General features: G+C 39.3%; 2 protein-coding genes across 4 annotated transcripts in view; both read right to left on the reverse strand.

Moving 5' to 3' along the window:
• The window catches only part of LOC144654865 (collagen triple helix repeat-containing protein 1-like), a 112605-nt gene that overhangs the window by 90035 nt on the left and 5050 nt on the right, over positions 1 to 17520 (reverse strand). The window contains exons 1-3 of one of the 3 annotated variants that reach the window (XM_078515109.1): positions 13864 to 13997; positions 7316 to 7594; positions 6687 to 7041 (exon numbers count right to left, since the gene is read on the reverse strand). In XM_078515109.1, coding sequence (XP_078371235.1) covers positions 6694 to 7041; positions 7316 to 7594; positions 13864 to 13968 — 732 coding nt within the window. In that variant the 5' untranslated portion in view covers positions 13969 to 13997 and the 3' untranslated portion in view covers positions 6687 to 6693. Of the gene's footprint in view, positions 1 to 6585; positions 7042 to 7315; positions 7595 to 13863; positions 13998 to 17520 lie in introns of those variants that run through there. The other 2 variants (XM_078515103.1, XM_078515116.1) reach the window with 2 other exon arrangements.
• LOC144636456 (uncharacterized) lies at positions 3122 to 4339 on the reverse strand. Its single transcript, XM_078495671.1, has 3 exons — positions 3921 to 4339; positions 3553 to 3708; positions 3122 to 3228 (listed from the first exon to the last, which is right to left on the reverse strand). The coding sequence occupies exons 1-2, from the start codon at positions 4337 to 4339 to the stop codon at positions 3675 to 3677; spliced, it is 453 nt and encodes a 150-aa protein (XP_078351797.1). The 3' UTR covers positions 3122 to 3228; positions 3553 to 3674.

Here is a 17520-nt window from a genome sequence, read left to right on the forward strand (position 1 = left end):
ATTACCCTTTAATATATTTACAATAAAATGACACAAGTGATAATATAAAATGAGACAGGCCTAACACGACTCCCGCTGGTTGCTGAATTAGCCTTCGATCTGTTAACGGAGGATTTTAGTAACACTCTCTAGAGCCATTTCAATGATGATCTTTGTGCCATTGTGTTTGCTAGCTTTGTGGCATATTTGTTAGGTTTATTGGCCCTTGTTTGTGCTCTGGCAGCTATAACATTTTACCTCCATTGTTTTTTATCTGTCTGTTGCGTTACTTGCATCCAGCAAATAAATTCTATGGCAGTTTGATCACTGCATTTGTAGTCTCTAGGATGCTGCAACGATGTCTCTTGGCAAAAGCTCTATCTTAAGCAAGACTCGAGTTTCGGTAAATTAAAAGAACTGAGCTATGAACTCCGCTTTTAAAATAAGATACTCTCGCAGTTTACGCCACATCATGCAAGGATTTAAGCATCCTGGGCCTAACTTTATTCACGGCTTGCAGAAAGAAAAAAATATGCCATTGATCTCTCTTGGCTGAGAGTGAGTAAAGCGGAAACGAACGTTTTCCGTCGCGCGCTATGTACTAGTGGTTTGGTAAATTAACAGGAGCTATGAACTTCGATTTTCAGATAAGATTCTCTCACAATTATCCCGGGCATTAGCTTGGCGGCGTCTCGAATTCAAAAATTAAGAAAATAGAACACGCGTCGAAGGAAGCGACACATTACAGTGGCATTACATTGCTGCAAATCAAACAGCCTGGCTTGGCAACACAATAAAAATATTAGAAAAGAAAAATCCTTCGCGGCAGCTCATAATCTGCTGATCTGGTAGTGAAAACATAAAGTGAGCTGTACTGAGTTTTATCTTGCAATAAAAATGAGTCGCAACAAACCTTTCTAACATATATTTCGTCAACAAATAGGCGTCAAAAGGTGTCAAACTCTGCTTCGCAAAATACAGGGTCGTAACCAGGTATATTTTTCCATCGCTGATCCCAAATTTTAGCTCTAATTTTTGATTCCTGATCCCCAAAATGTGGCAGCATTTGATCCCTGATTCCATTCTGATCCCATCTGATAGGCCGATCCGGATCCCATGACTTGTGACCCGGGATCCCGAGTCCATGATCCCGATCCCGAGGCTAAGATCCCGATCCAAAGGCTGTGATCCCTGATCCCATATACCTGGTTACGACCCTGAAAATAGCTGGCCAGGAAATCAATTAGACCGATGACCTCAACTCGAAGGCTGGCTCAATCAATTGAAAACACCATGGCATTTGGAACTCCTTTTAAACATAACAACAAGACCGTCAGAACTCCTAGCTGGTTAGAATTAAGTTGACTACTCTGAAATGAACGAACATACATTGACTGAAGTCTCCTTCGCCTTCCCTGGCATAGCGCAATCACGCAGCTCGCCAGGGTTCTCATTCCTTCCATGTTTTTCTAACTCCAGGTTATCAAGAAATTGAATCTAATCGAGAAAATAATTTCCTTCGCTTCAGGCGAGTCCATGCTTAGTTTCTTTTGCCAGATACCCTTCCTTTTAATACATTTCAATGTGCTTTTGCGCTTTTCAGCCACGCGTCGACCTTCGGTCCAAAGAAACCAGAAAGAAAACAAAGCTCGCATCCTGTTGTCCTTGTTGACCTTGTTGTGTCTTAAAACACGTCCAGTAGATAATCTGTGGCTATCCTGGATATATTTAAGATGTTCTTTGACGTCAATTATCCATCAAGTCATCGACTGAAGCGAACGAAAAGAAGCCCAAACAGATTAGTTGTAAGCAGTCTCACTTTGCGTAGACGATGGCTTCCAGCAAAAATCGCGGCCCATCCACCCAAATTGCGGCCCATCGCTCAGATTTCGTACAGTGCAACTAGAATAACTGTAGGACATCCCTGAATTTTTTCAAGGCTCAGAAAAAATTTTCACAAGAGATACACTGGATCAAAGCTGAAGAAACGACCCAAAAGACAACCAAAACAAACATACGCATCGAAAGTAAATTCTAACCTCCGCGCACAATCCGCCGTGATTTTACACAATTGTCACGCATAACGCTTCTTCAATGCTTTCTTTGTGTTGTGTTACCATCTGGCACGAAACGCACCACGGGAAAACTTGAAAAAAGGCAAATATAAAATTCTAGTGGAGTCCACTCGGGAAGAATTGACAACCGCCATGTTGTTACGTCATGCTATTGTTTTCCACATTTCCAAAAGTGGACATTCTCCTGGAGTGTTCAAGTGAGGCAAAGAATTACAAGTGGTAGATAGGCGGTTAGTGAGCTTTGACACATCTGCCTTTTTACGTTTTATAATGTTTCCAAAATTCGAAGCTGTCACTCTTAGCTGTCTTTCTTTAAACCAAAGCTCACTAGATGATTGGGACCGAGTTGCTTTTTCAATCTCCCAACACTGATTAATCGAAACCTTGACATTGTTATTGTAGAATTCTAAAGCACTATCCTTGAGGGGAGGTATTGAAGGAACTTGTACTGGATAGATAATGGGGGGTTGAAACATGTTTTCCTCATTAAATGTGCCATTTTCACAGGATGGTGTCACAGGTGCCAAGGGGAGGCCAATTTCACTGGAAGATTCACACTGTGGTAAAGAATCATTTTCAGAGGATATTGCCACAGGAGGGGTGGCTTCAATGTCAGTAACATAACTCGGGAGTAGTCGTGGATCATTCTCCATGAGCTGACTTGGCAGCTCACAGGTTTCAGTGAACTTAAATTCAGGTTCAGAGTAACTGTTTTTGAGCAGGTAGTACACAGGTGGCATAGGTTTGTCACAGTTGGCTGCAAGTACTGCCATTTTCAAGTGTTGCTTGCTTACTTCGACAGCCTCTTTATTACTAGCAACTCCAAAAAACTCTTCTGACACTGATGGTGTTGCTCTAAACTTCTTTGTTGGAGTCTGCTCACCAAATCGTGATTTGTAAAAATGGACTTGTTCAATGGTTACTGGGTCAACACAGGTACCTAAGAAGTAGAAATTTGTATTTAAGTTCAATATAATTCAAAAATTATGGGCAGCATAAAGCACTTGCAGATGAAATAAAGGTGACATGACAGCCAAGTTTTGTTAACCTTTAGGATTTGTCCAGCAGCAATTCGGTGCAGGTTGGATCTGGTGGTATGGTTGTTTTACCCTCAGAAACAATGTCACAAAGTACAAATAGTAGCGCATCAACGTGACTGCAGTCACCTCGCAACCTGTGGGAGTAATATGGAAATTTTACCAAACACCCAAATGAAACAAATGGCTTGAGAAAGCCAACTGGTCAGGTGTCAAAGACTGAACAAAAATATAACATGCTGCATCAGAGACTGCACTAGTGACTGAATAAATACCCAGAATATTAATTTAATGTAAGCCTTAATGTAAATAGTATACAGTAGAAGCTTGTAACAATGGAATCTTGAGATAACAAAACGGACTGAGTGGAGTCTGCTATACTTTCTGAATATTTAGTAGAAAGAACTTCCAAAAGGACACAAACTTGTTTTCCAAATACTAAAATTACTTGTGTAACTTACCCAACAGTGCAAGTGCAGTATGCATATACTGGCTTGCTTGTATCATTCTTTAACACTATATGGATAACCTTTGTTTCCTCGGGATCCGTGGAAAAAGAAGGATTACAGCATCCTCTTAAAGCTCACAAGGCTGGATATTTTGGTAAAGAACAAACCCTGAAATATCAGATCAAAATTTGACAATTTTAAGCCCTAAATAAAAAAAAATTGTAGCTAGATTTACAAATACCTTAAATAAATTAAATCAAACTCTAAAGTGAAACAGAAACGTAAGCTTGCGTTTCAGAAATTAAGAAAAAACCCTTGACAGTTGAAACAGGCACACGTGAAAACAAACACATCAGCTGTCCATTATGCTTACTGCTTACTTTACTGAGTGAATTCCTTGTTTGTGTTGCCAAGCTCGAAGGGTCTTGTACTTTCTCACATCTGTTTGGCTGTATCCAACACCAAGCAAAAATTCCTTTACAAGTGCCTCATCCATTAGCTGCGGGATAGATAGCAAGCTTTTCTTCCACTCTTTAAGCTTCTGCAGTTCAGCGATCAAAGGTGTATTCGAAGAGATATCAGCCTTCACCTCATCATTCGAGTCATGCTCGGTACTTGATGTTGAGATGCCAAGTGCATTGCAAACAACATTGACAAGGGCTTTTTTCCCAAAGCTTTTCTCTATGTCAACACCTAAGCTCTTACATATTTGATTTAACTTGTCCTTCCCTAATTTCGACACGTCTTTGAACGATTTCAAGTTTGTTTTGAGACGCAATTCCTCCTCTACGGCCACCATGTTGGTTTTCCTGTCTCAGCCTTACCCCCCGAGGCGCGAAGCATTGTGGGATCGTGAAAAAGGAGAATATCCTTACCTTTCTCTCTTAACTGGTTACGATTCTCTTCTTCGGACTTTGGAAGTTGATCTTCCCGTTCATTGAAGGAGAGCTCCCTTGTTGTTAGTTCTTGTTGTCCTTCTTGAACACGATGCTCCTCTTCGAGCAGCTTTCTCTTTCTGGTATTTAGTTGGTAAACAATAGATGATTTCCAAAAAGGATTGAGTGCTTTATGGGAATTAAATTCAGCTTCTTTAAAATGATATATTGAGGTATCAAGACAGAAATTTTGGAAAATTTTTAAAACCGCGGCATAACGCAATGGCTTTGTGGTTTTTACCGGGGTAGCCAAAGTCAAAAGAGAAGAGTTGTATGTCCCCTACCCTCCTGACCCATAATAGAGAAATTTTGGCTTGAGCCCAGGCCTCTGAAAATCAGTTTTTGCTAAAAATGGCTTTTATAAATCGCCAAAATTGGGCCCGAAATGTAAATTTGCAGTGATATTGAGGTTTCTATCGAACGTTAGATGGTTTCATTTCAAATTATAAAATAACTCAGATACTACGCGCGCTCTGATTGGTCAAATTGTTCAAAAAACCTATGTACTATTGTACCGGTAAAGTCCCGCTTCCGTCTCGACATGACATGGTCGCACTACGCTCGATTACGCATAAGGACGAAGAATTAACGTTAGCTTAATATCTTCTTTTGGTCTATCTGATTGTTAAAACGGAGGATATGGTTCTCATTGTGAAAATTTACTGAGGGTGGATCACAAAAATAAACTTTCCCACTCACCACAGTTGGAGCAAAGTAACTAGAGAAAAAAACGAAAACGCAGAAACAAACAAATGAGAACTGAGGAACACAATAAACAGGTCGGCTTTCATCGGACTGGAAAAATATTAAAAACATAGATATCGTTCCATCCAACATTTACTCGGAAATGTTATTTGAAAGGAATTAAAACTGCATCAAATTTGTTATTATTTTGATGGCAGAAACTTACGCTGAGTCCTCGCGCTTGAATGATAATTTTAGTTTTATATGCTTTCAGTGCTTTCTGCCAAGTCTGTTATTCTGCGAAAACGAAAGAATACGGAATAAATGAAATCATAAAAAATTTCTAAAGCAGAGTTTGTGGAACTAACCTTTATTCTCAATACCTTCGTCAGTCTGCGAAGTTTGTAAACTTGCATGCAAAGTTTTCGTGCAGTGTCTCACTTTCGCGATGAAGGACTCCGGCCACAATTTGCTAGTTTTCCACGTCAAAGAACTTTAAAATCGTTGAATAAATTTCGTACTATGTCAGTTTGCATTTTTCTTTTCCTTTCTTATAACTTTTATAGCTTTAAGACAACTTTTTTGAACGTTTTTGCTCGTCGATCCGTGAATTTTGTGTGCGGAGCTGAACCTGTGTTTTATTCTTTCAGCCGCTGTGTTTGGTTTACCGCATCAACCGATGAACTTGTTGAGAATAAGAAATTTGATCACGAAAAATAAAATAGATTCATATGTCTTTGACGAAAGTTTTCTATAGTATTTTCATAAAAGCAATAAACCGCACTTTCTAGGGCTTTACTGGCGTAATAAATTAAAACCACTTGGGATGTTGGGAGAACACTCGAAAAGCTTGTAAATCACTCGCCTGCGGCTCGAGATTTACAAGCTTTTCTCGTGTTCTCCCATAATCCCGCGTGGTTTTATTACGCCAGTAAAGCCCTAGAAAGTGCGGTCTATTGCTTAAATGGTATTCTGTGTGGCTGTACTGCGTGTTTGAAATGGAGGGCTCCATAAACTTTTAGTTTCGATAATTGTCAGGTTGTCAATGAAGAAGGCATTTTTGGAAATTTATTGGACATTTGTTTGACACTATTTGTGTATCAGTAACTGATAAATGTTTGATATGAGAGCTGGAAAGTGTTGGAAACTGTTGTGAGCCTCCTTAGGTCAAGCACTCCTGGTTGCAAACGTATTATATAAAACTATTTTTTGATGCACATCAAACAACACAGTGAAATATTGTCATGTTAACTCCTCATGGAGACGTAGTTTCGTGCTAGTTGTTTTCTATAGACAATCATTGTGCAAAACACGAAGGAGGTCACACGAATCTCGAATAAGCAATGCATAGTAATTTTATTGAGGAAAATCAGAACCATATCGTTTCTGATTACAAAATATTAAAACCCTTCACCTATTTATGAAGTACCTGTTACTTTAACAAACGTCAAGTATTCCGTATACAATTTTGAACCTTTAATCAGTCTCTAATGCACTGCTGACGTCAGCGTTGTTCGTATGAACAACCAACTGATTACTGGGACCGTGGAACTTCTTCGATCATCAGGCGGGACACAGATGTCCAGCCTGTATAACCGTTAGCGTCTCCATATCCAGGACAGTTTCCAATGTTGATACCAACACGGATTTTGCCCTTGTGAATGTTGTTACAGTAACCTTCTATTGCCCCGGGTCTGTGGTTGTTTTCGCCTGCATTTGCGATCCATATGGTTGCATCAATAGGCAATGGACCGCTGCACTCAGCGCCATTAAAGGAAATGAACCATCGCTTACAGCAGCCACCACAGTTACCAACTAGGATATTACCTTGGTAAACCACACGGAGAAACGTATCATCTTTCTTCTTGTTGAAAACGCAATCCTACCGAAAATAATTAACTTCATTACATGAGCCGATACAGAGGCAAAAACGATTCTAAATCCTTGAATTTAATTGAATCAAACGTAGCTCATAAACTCAACGTTTTTGTTCCGACCGTTGCATTGAAAATATTAAATGATGCTATGTTTCAGCTCATTTACATTTAAAAATGTTACCCTTCAATATATTTACAAAAAAAGAAATTAAAGCAAAGGTCGAATCGACATAGTTTTGTGTATTAAAGTTAACTTTTCTTCCTTAACATTCAACCAACCTTGATAAGACCAATGTCAAGACCATTATTTTCTTTCCACGCACACTGTTTCCAGTTTCTGTGCTCAGCGTCTGTACCATTTTGCCCGGCGTCTCCTTTAACACCAAGTGACCCAGGACTGCCTGCCACGCCCTTCTCACCTTTGGCACCAGCGGGACCGTAAGGGCCTGGTGACCCGTTGTGTCCATTCACACCATTACGCCCTTGTAACCCGTTACGTCCATTAATACCATTACGGCCAGGAAGGCCGGGTGGTCCTGGCAGACACGTGTTGGGAATCTATGGAATGGTTAATAAAAAAGGGTAAGCAAAGGATACCAACATGCAATGAGTAAATCGTAATATAACCAGACGCCAATGAAAGATGCAGGGAAAAAAGAGAATGTGTACCAGTGCTCAGCTTGGCAGGGTTTTCTTTTCGCTAGTTTTAATCATCAATTTTTTTATCTTAAAACGGTGTGGAAAACATTTTTTCTTTTAGTAAACAAAACGTCTGATGGATACATCTAACATGGCACTATAGTTTACCAACACATTTTATGATTAGATTAAGTTGATTTTATTCGCGGACAAAAAAAAATGGCGTCCAAGTTTACCTTATTCATTCATTCCTCAAAAAGGTCCAGTTTGTCTCAACTGATCAACGTAGCAGAGGTACGTGTATTTTGCTTTAAATCAGCTTCGAACTAAGAATCAGAGGCAGACAACTTGAAACTGACTAAGATTCTAGTGTAAAGCCAACTTATTTTTTCTGGAGCGAGCCTATAAAAAGGCCCTCTCCAGCATTTTGTTGGATTCAATTTGAAACAGTCGTGTCAGAGTAACGGTCTTGACACAGAAGAGCTCCGCAAACGTTTTCTTTTTAGATGCGATTCATGTTCATTTATGTGGAATAAATACCCTCCAATGCAATATACAGTATAATACCAGTAATATTTCCATACAAGCTTAGTGAATTTAACATAAATTTATACATTGAAAGTTCGTGTTGACCACGCATAAACACTGCTACGGCATGAAACAGATAATGCCGAAAATGTCTCTAGTGTTTAGTATTTTTTGAGCCAAGGATTCAAACAAAACGGTTCAGGGTTAACGATGTTTGGGAAACAATCTTTGTCTGACAAATTGTAAATTATAATTCGCGCATTTAAGTACTACTACAGTCGAAGCTCTCGTAAGCGGACACCCTCGGGACGCGAAAAAAGGGTCCGCAAACTGGAGCTGGCCGCTTACGAGAATGGTTCTCGTATGGTTCTCGTAAGCGGCCACAAGAGGTGTAAAGGATAAATGGCCGCTTACAGGAGCTTGCCGTAAGTGTAAGTGGTGTTTCGAAATGTAACCGGACGTGGATGACGACAAACAAACACTAAAATATGTTACTGTAATTACTGTAAAATCATTGTGACGAACGGCATGTAAAGTTGATTGGTAAGAACAAGATACAGAGGTTTTTAATAGGATTTTCTTTGGGGTGTCCGCTTACGGGAGCTCAAAAACAAAGAAAAAGTCTAACTCGTTATCTCTGAGAGTGTCCGCGGCCGCTTACGGGAATGTCCGTTTACGAGAATGTAAAAATACAGAGTTTGTATGGGAGTTAAAAACGGGGTTTCAAACCAGGCGGCCGTAAGTAGAGCTGTCCGCTTACGAGAGTGTCCGTTAAGAGAGCTTCGACTGTACTATTTGTTGTGCGTTGTGATGAAGTGTGTGTGTGTGCATATGTGTGTGTTTTTCTGAAAGTGTGAAATATTAACTATGTTAAAAATATTTGATTTAGTATTGAATTGTAATGAAAAGATAACAAATTTCTTTTTAATTTATATAATATAACAATTAATGAAATAAACCCTTTTTCGCGGTTTTAAGTGATGTAGTTTAATGTGTAATGTATATTGCAAAAAGGCAGTATGGGTAGAAGAAGAGAGCAACTGCACGTGTTGAATACTAAAATATATAGTGACATGACAAACGCGGATTTGCCCGTTTTCTTTCTTTTCAGACAAGTGAAACAAGGTACTTTTAACCACATTGAATTTAAAAAGAATTTTCAAACTCAGAGCCAAGTGAGAGTGAAAGTTGCAAAGCTACAAAAAGGCCTCCTAAGAGGAAAAACAAACTCGTGAATTCTTCACGTGCGAAATACGGATTTGTACATTTAATGAAGCTTATATGCAAATTTGTAGTGAATACCCAGAACGCCATACGGTCTTGCCTTTTAGTTTTAACCCTATTCAGACCGGGCTTTTTTGGACCTTCTCAGACCGGGGGGGGGGCTTCGGAAGCCCCCCCCTATGTAACTTCCAGAATATTTAACCAATCACCATGAAACTTATAGGATGTATTGTACGTCCGAAACTCTTTCTTTTGGTATACGTCACGTGGGATAGTGACGTCACATCACGTGACAATTACATCATGATGTCAAAACAGCCGCCATCTTGGATCCGCCATCTTGGATTTCAAAATTTTTCCAAAATGCGAAAAAACCACCCAAAATCACTGCAAAGTACTCAAAATGAATAAAAATGTGCTTTAAACCAGTAAAAATGTAAAAATAATTCCATTCCTATTCCGGTCTGAATAGGGTTAAGCTTTGACCCGACAACGTTAATTGAAATAGCTGTATACTTGACCCAATCATTTTTTCAAATCCCAACCAATCATGTCTTTCAGTGGAATTGGGGCCTGACATGTTGCACGCCTCAGTTAGCCTATATAGTTCGCTCCGTGCTTAACAACACGCATCGCGATATTGAAGTTATAAAAACCCTTTCTTCTGAATTTACTGCTTATGCAGGGTTCTTTAAAAAAAATGCTCTACAAAGTTTTATTCCAACAAGCAAAGTGTTGACCACGCACGTTTTTTTCCCTCGCAGCCTTTGCTTCAGTTTTTGTCTCGTGTCGTCATGACGACGTTGTCATGACGAAACGAGATAATTGTACAGGAGGATATTTTCCCGCCATGTCAATATTTTTCCCGCCATGTCAATATTTTTCCCGCCATGTCAACATTTGCTTTGTGAGGCCGCGGAATTTTCCCGCCATGTTATGAAATTCCGGCGGCATCCGATCACAAAACAAATGTAATCAAAGAATAATTGTTTCTTTACAAAGGTCGCAACTAAAGCGCTGGTTTATCAAACAGTAAGTTAGGAGTATTTATTGTAAAGGGCTTATTATGTAAAAATACAGGCACGCTATAAAAAAGAGATGACGTTTTTTTTCTGAACTTGCAGCAAACGAGCAAAATTTAAGTGGTCTAACAGGCAATAAAAATGGAACAGAAATAAGGCCCCTTTTAGCTGGCAACAGTGCCTATCCGCTAACGAACTGGCTAGTGAAACCCTACCCGGACAGAGGACGCCTGACTCAGGAGCAGCGAAAGTTTAAAACCTAAAGTTCGGTGCGCTACGATCTGTAGTGGAACGAGCATTTGGCATGTTGAAAGTTCGTTGGAGAATTGCGTTGAAAAAGGTTGAACAAAAAACGAGCATCCTAAAAAAGACTATGATTGCTACGTGACTTTTGCACAACTTTGTATTGAAAGGGGTGACCTTTGTGGCATGAATAACAACAATTTAATAACAGAAGATAAACGATTAGATAAAGACAATTATTTTGATGTCAAATCTTTAAAAATGTCAACTGTGGCGTTTGTTTGTTCAAATCTAGCGTTTTTCCCACATTTCAATAAAAGAACTCTGCCAGTCTGCAGTCGTACTTTTTTGCCTTTCTTTTTTCAGGCGGTTCTGATTCATCGAGAGAAACATTTACACTTTCGATTTGCAAAGCCTCGTTTACACTCGGCTCTGAGGTAAAGGTAGAACTCAATGTATGACCGAAATAGGGAAATTATATTTGATGAGTTTTCTTAGGATTGAAGAGCAGAAATGTCAATCTAAAGCGCAAAACATACATTGCTTTTTTATTTTTTTGACCCGAAGATTGACCTGAGTCAAGAGGCACTACATGTAGCTTCATATATCCTGCTGTGAATTCCACGCTACAATGGACACAACTTTTATAGACGACAACAACAGCCTTTTCAGTGCATGAATGAAGCTCTTAAGAGGAATACACGTAGATGTGACGCATTTTTTTCTTTAAATTAGCTGTACGCTTTTCAATTTTGGATATATTTGAGCTGCAGCCAGCAGTTATCAAGAAAAATACAGACAAGTTTTACGTTCTTAAAATAACATTCTAACCTTTGCCGACAAGATTGTACTGAAAATCAATGAAATTAATTGTAACTCAAGCAGAAAACGCGTAGAAGAAGAATGAAATACACCAGGTTATTACAAACACATAATACAATGTACTAACCGAAAGAGAGAAATTATATTGATGAGTTTTAGAACGGATCTGAAAAGCAGAAGTGTCTAATAATCAACAAGATGTCATTAGACGGACCTGCCTGTAAATTTTTCGTTGTCGTTGTTGTGCATATAACGCTAGTATACCGCAACTTAAATTGAGCGAGAAAAGCAGTTTTTAACATGAAGATCTAAAATCTCTTTGGAGTGTCTTGTCTTGTGGTCGCTTGTAAAGTTTTAATTTGTGCAATTGTGAGATGTATCAGAATAACAGCTTCACGTTGCCAATTTAAAGAATAGCGTGCTTTCATTTGATATCTATTATTTTATCTTGAGAGTTTTGGAAAGTAGTTGAAAATCATTTCTGTTTACCAAGCGTAGGAAAATGGTGGATGTTTCAACAGGATATTTACTGTAACAACTGTATTTATAGAGATTACAGTCGTGGAATATAGCTGATATGGTAAAAATGTTGCTGAAAGAGAGGACGATGTAAATATCAGTTGTTCGATCGGTAAGCATTGTTCTTATCTTTGTGTAGACAACTTTTTTTAAATTTAGCCGCGGCAACAGATTGTATCGGGGTTAAAGAGGGATTGTAATCTAAGCAATTAGTTGGTCGGGATTGAATGTCAAAGTTAATCTTGCACACATAACACATATATGCATGTCGTTTGAACAAAAGGTTTGAATCGTTTGAATCGTTAGTCGATTGAATACCCAACCATTTTAAAGTTATGACCAGTTATGGTACAGCATAGTAAGCTCTGTGTAGAAGTTAAAGTCTCTCTTTAAAAGCGAGATTTGTGCGAGTTAAACACTACTACATAGTTTATTGCGTACGTTCACGCGGAATCACATGTCAAGCAAGATCGAATGTTTTCTATTAAGCAGAACCTAGCAGAATATTGCATTCAGTAGATTTAAATAGCGAAGAAAATGACTGTAATTTACACGTTCATCAGCCCCTGCGTTGTAGCTTTGGCGTTACAAAAACATTAAGACCGGCTCAAGAGTGACCAAAACCAAATTTCTCCTCACCGATCAATACTAAATCAGGAGAAGAGGTTATAAGAATTAACAAAATCATCACCACTCACATGTCATTATCACTTAACAGGCTAAGCGTTCACGAATAAACACCCAAAGCGATATCTCATATAGCGTGAAGAAAGCACATGGAAGTCATAGTATAAGTATACAGTAGAATGTATGCTTAGTGAACCAAAGTGCAATACAGTGCAATGTCTGTCATCTTTTTCTGCTGTTATTGGAGTTATATAACTGATCAACTTTACAAGCAATAAATTGACGTGAAAAGCGATCTCTTTTTTTTTTTTTATAAACTCTAAAAAGTGACACGAGACACTAAGCCCAGAGGGCTTTTGATTTTGGGTCGTGTGACCTCAGTTGTTTGGGTAAAAGACCGTCTGTGAAATGTCGAAAGTCGTTTTTTTCACTCCCTGAAATGTTTTCTGTCATTTCTGAATAATTAACCAAAGTCTTTCATCTACATGTACACTCTGAAGTAAAATTGTTTTAGAAATTTCCTAAACTATTTCCGACATCCTCTTTATGGTTTCGTTCCGCGGAAATTTCGCCACGTTGTTCAACTACCCTTTGAATTCAAACGATCTCCGCAGTTTCTGAAAAAAAAAATATATCAGTATATAAATATCCTTTAAAATTGTTTGAGCAGAAGTTTAAGCTGAAGGTTTTTCTGTCACCATTTCGAAGCCTATTAGTTTTATGAATTTCTGAAACTATTATCATTAGCGCAGTACTATATTGGTCGTTTTGCTCACTTTGACGTTGCTCAATTTGCATCGGTTTAATGCCGCTACGTTTTCATGCCAGCCAAGAGGTATTAGTATTTTTCAAGTACAAAAAAACCTATTTTCTATGCCCAAAACAACCTAAGAAAAGCCAAATTTTAGCCAGCATTCTAGGTACGGTCAGATGATATATTTCAAGATATATTTTCCAAAAAAAAAACCTACCATTTCGGTAAATACTTTTGTTCCACCGGAAAAAAAAATAAGAATGACGGTAAAGAAGCCTAACCCTCGACAATTTTTGAAGCGCAGTTTAGTGAAAATTGCCGAAAATTCAACAAATATGCTACTGGATGTTGAGCTTTGGAACATTGATTTCTCGCGATTACTATAAGCTTTTATATTAGGTCAGTGTTTCAATGATTTTTACTCTTTCTTACTAGCAGTGAAACCTTACCTTAGCAGGCGTGGAGACATTTTTCTTACCATACACAGCACAGTCTGCAGGCAACAGCAGACATTGCAACAGGAACAAAACAAAAGAAATTGCAACTGCTTTCATCTCGACGAGAGAAATACGTTTGAGATAAAAGAAGCGGCAAAGATGCACAGATGTATTAGACCTGTGGTCTTTGACTTAAATGCACATCACACCTCAGAAATGTTTTAAATATCTTCTAGATTTTATCGCAAACGCCTGAGAGTCTGTCACTTTCTGACAGCTACAACTACAGCTCTCCGAAGGAGTCAATAGTCATACTCTTTTAGAATCGAGCAATATCAACTGAAAAGTTGCGACCATGGTACTTTACCGATTTGGCTGAAATTTTGCACGCAATCACAATTTGGAGACCTTACTACGAAATGGATGTTTTAAAGTTCTGTTACTTTTTACTTTAGAAATCAGTGTGGAGAAGGCCAATTTCGATGATTTACAGGGATCATTTATTTACAGTGTACCGAATGGCCGTTATTTTCTATGTTTTAGTGTTGATTGAGCACTTACTATTTAACAAAATGTAGAGTATAATGTCATTAAAGATGTGAATATTGTTCATCGTGGTGTAAGATAGGTAATGAACGTTAAATTCGTTTCTCTCACGATAGAATCGCTTTGAGATGTTGATCGCGACGTTTCGGCTGCAATACTGCTAGTCTTCATCAGGCGATGAGGTCGATTGTTTACACGTCGCTATTTATGCACGTTGGTTCGCTGTGATTGGTGCATTTCGATCCTCGTTATTATTCCGACTAACAGATGATGTTCCCTCAGAGATCCGCTTTGTAGTTGAACGGCTGTTATGCTTTCTGATCGTAGGTATCCATGCTTCAGGAATTTCAATTCCGCTATCTCTATTGATGTTATTAGAATGAAGTCTAACAGTATTTGGATAGCCTCTTTGACCCTGCGTGTGTATCGGCGAGGGTCACGATCGATAAACTTGACTTGATTCCATAAAGGAATATGCCCCGTTTCGTTTGCGTGCTCCGAAACTGCGGCGGTTTGTGTATGAGCAAGCCTTATGTCTCTGTCGTGTTCTTTTATCCTGTCTTGCATCGCTCTCCCTGTTTCCCCTATATATACTTTGCCGCATTCACATGGAATTTTGTATACAACACCATCTTGTTTGCCTGGTTCTAGGGCGTCTTTCGGTCGTACTAAGTAAGACCGAAGAGTTGTGTCAGATTTAAAGACGGTGCGAACGCCTTGTTCTTGTAGGCAGCGGCGAAGAACCTCTGATACACCTTTGATATAGGGTAAAACCGCAATCGATTTAAATTCCTGCGTGGGTTCGTTGTTGGCTGTTGGTCTTGTGGTCTTAGTAAGTTTTCGTATGAACGAAGAAGGATAACCGTTAGAAACATGTACCGACGATAAATGTTTCTTTTCTTGAGAGATAACTGATGGTTTTGTTATGAGGTGTTTGGCTCGGTCATATAGACACTTAACAATACCACGCTTCACTGACTGAGGATGGTGTGAGTTATACTAGGCTAAGTACTGATAGGTGTGTGTGGGCTTTCTATATACACTGGTAGTAAGAAGGCCGTTTGAGTCCCTTATAACTGACGTGTCGAGAAAGGGAATGCTGTTATCTTTCTCGGTTTCCATGGTAAAACGAATAGAGGGCTGTTGGTAATTGAAATGTTGTAAAAAGCCGTCGACTTGGTCTCGATCTAATATAGTGAAAGTGTCATCTACATATCGCTTCCAGATCTTAGGTTTGTAGACCACACTTGCTATCGCACGCTCCTCAAAATCTTCCATGAAGATGTTGGCTATAACCGCGGAGACATGGCTTCCCTTAGCGGCTCCGTCCTTTTGTTCGTAAATTGATTCATTGTATTGGAAATACGTGGATCGTAAAACAAAGTTTAAAAGGTCGGCAATTTGTGTAGGTGTTAGGTTTGTGCGGTCGGCAAGACCGGGATCGTTTTCTAGTTTGCGAAGTGCGGCCTTTACGGCGTCTTCGATTGGCACGTTCGTAAATAAAGATTCTACGTCAAATGATACCATGATTTCACGGTTGATGGTATTCACGAAATGAGTAGAGTTGGTAACTGCGTACTCTGATTTGCCTGTCAACGGGGACAGGATGTCAGCTAAATGAGCCGACAAGTCATAAGCAAAGGTGTTTATACACGATACAATAGGTCTCAATGGTGTATTTGGTTTGTGTATCTTTGGCCGACCGTAGATCCTAGGCGGCTGTTTGTGCTTGGGTCTGATCTTGTTGTAGATAGTTTCTGATAGATGTCCACTTCGTTTTAAGCTAAGAAGCTTCTAGAGCTCAGTGAGTTTACGGCTGAGTCGATCCGTGGGGTCTTTACTAAGAAGTTGATATGGACCCGTTTCGATTAATGTCTTCATTTTTTATCACGGTATCATTTTGTCGGCTGGTAGTATCATAATAGAATCCATATCAACTTCTTAAATATCAGAGTATGCAGTTACCAACTCTACTCATTTCGTGAATACCATCAACCGTGAAAGAGTACAAGAAAAGGAAATCATGGTATCATTTGACGTAGAATCTTTATTTACGAACGTGCCAATCGAAGACGCCGTAAAAGTCGCACTTCGCAAACTAGAAAACGATCCCGGTCTTGCCGACCGCACAAACCTAACACCTACACAAATTGCCGACCTTTTAAACTTTGTTTTACGATCCACGTATTTCCAATACAATGGATCAATTTACGAACAAAAGGACGGAGCCGCTATGGGGAGCCCTGTCTCCGCGGTTATAGCCAACCTCTTCATGGAAGATTATGAGGAGCGTGCGATAGCAAGTGCGATCTACAAACCTAAGATCTGGAAGCGATATGTAGATGACACTTTCACTATATTAGATCGAGACCAAGTCGACGGCTTTTTACAACATCTCAATCACAAACAGCCCACTATTCGTTTTACCATGGAAACCGAGAAAGATAACAGCATTCCCTTTCTCGACACGTCAGTTATAAAGGACTCAAACGGCCTTCTTACTACCAGTGTATATAGAAAGCCCACACACACCGATCAGTACTTAGCCTATGACTCACACCATCCTCAGTCAGTGAAGCGTGGTATTGTTAAGTGTCTATATGACCGAGCCAAACACCTCATAACAAAACCATCAGTTATCTCTCAAGAAAAGAAACATTTATCGTCGGTACTTGTTTCTAACGGTTATCCTTCTTCGTTCATACGAAAACTTACTAAGCCACAAGACCAGCAGCCAACAACGAACCCACGCAGGAATTTAAATCTCTTGAGAGTAAGCGGGTTCTTCTTTGTTACTCTTATCTTCTACTGCAGTGCAAGCGAACGATTCGAGTTCTCCGGACTCGATCTCTTCATTCGAATCAGATGAACTGCTAGTCACGTCTTCTTCAGATAAGAAATCGCTGTCTTGTGAGTATTCCATCCAAACTCGAAGAATTTTTGGGAAAAACAAACCTTATGTTCTGGCTGTCAAGCAAATAAACAAATGCAAACGCTTCGAGCGGTTCCTGATATGACGTCACTCTTCACCAATCCTCGATCACGCGGTCAACTTCTTTGGGCGTGGCCGAAGCGGGAACTTTAAAGCTCGATTTTGCAGCGAAAAAGTGGCGGAATCCAAAA

The sequence above is a fragment of the Oculina patagonica genome, chromosome 1 (assembly GCF_052425735.1).
Source record: "Oculina patagonica isolate OP01 chromosome 1, crgOcupat, whole genome shotgun sequence".
In the NCBI taxonomy this organism is placed as follows: Eukaryota; Metazoa; Cnidaria; class Anthozoa; order Scleractinia; family Oculinidae; genus Oculina; species Oculina patagonica.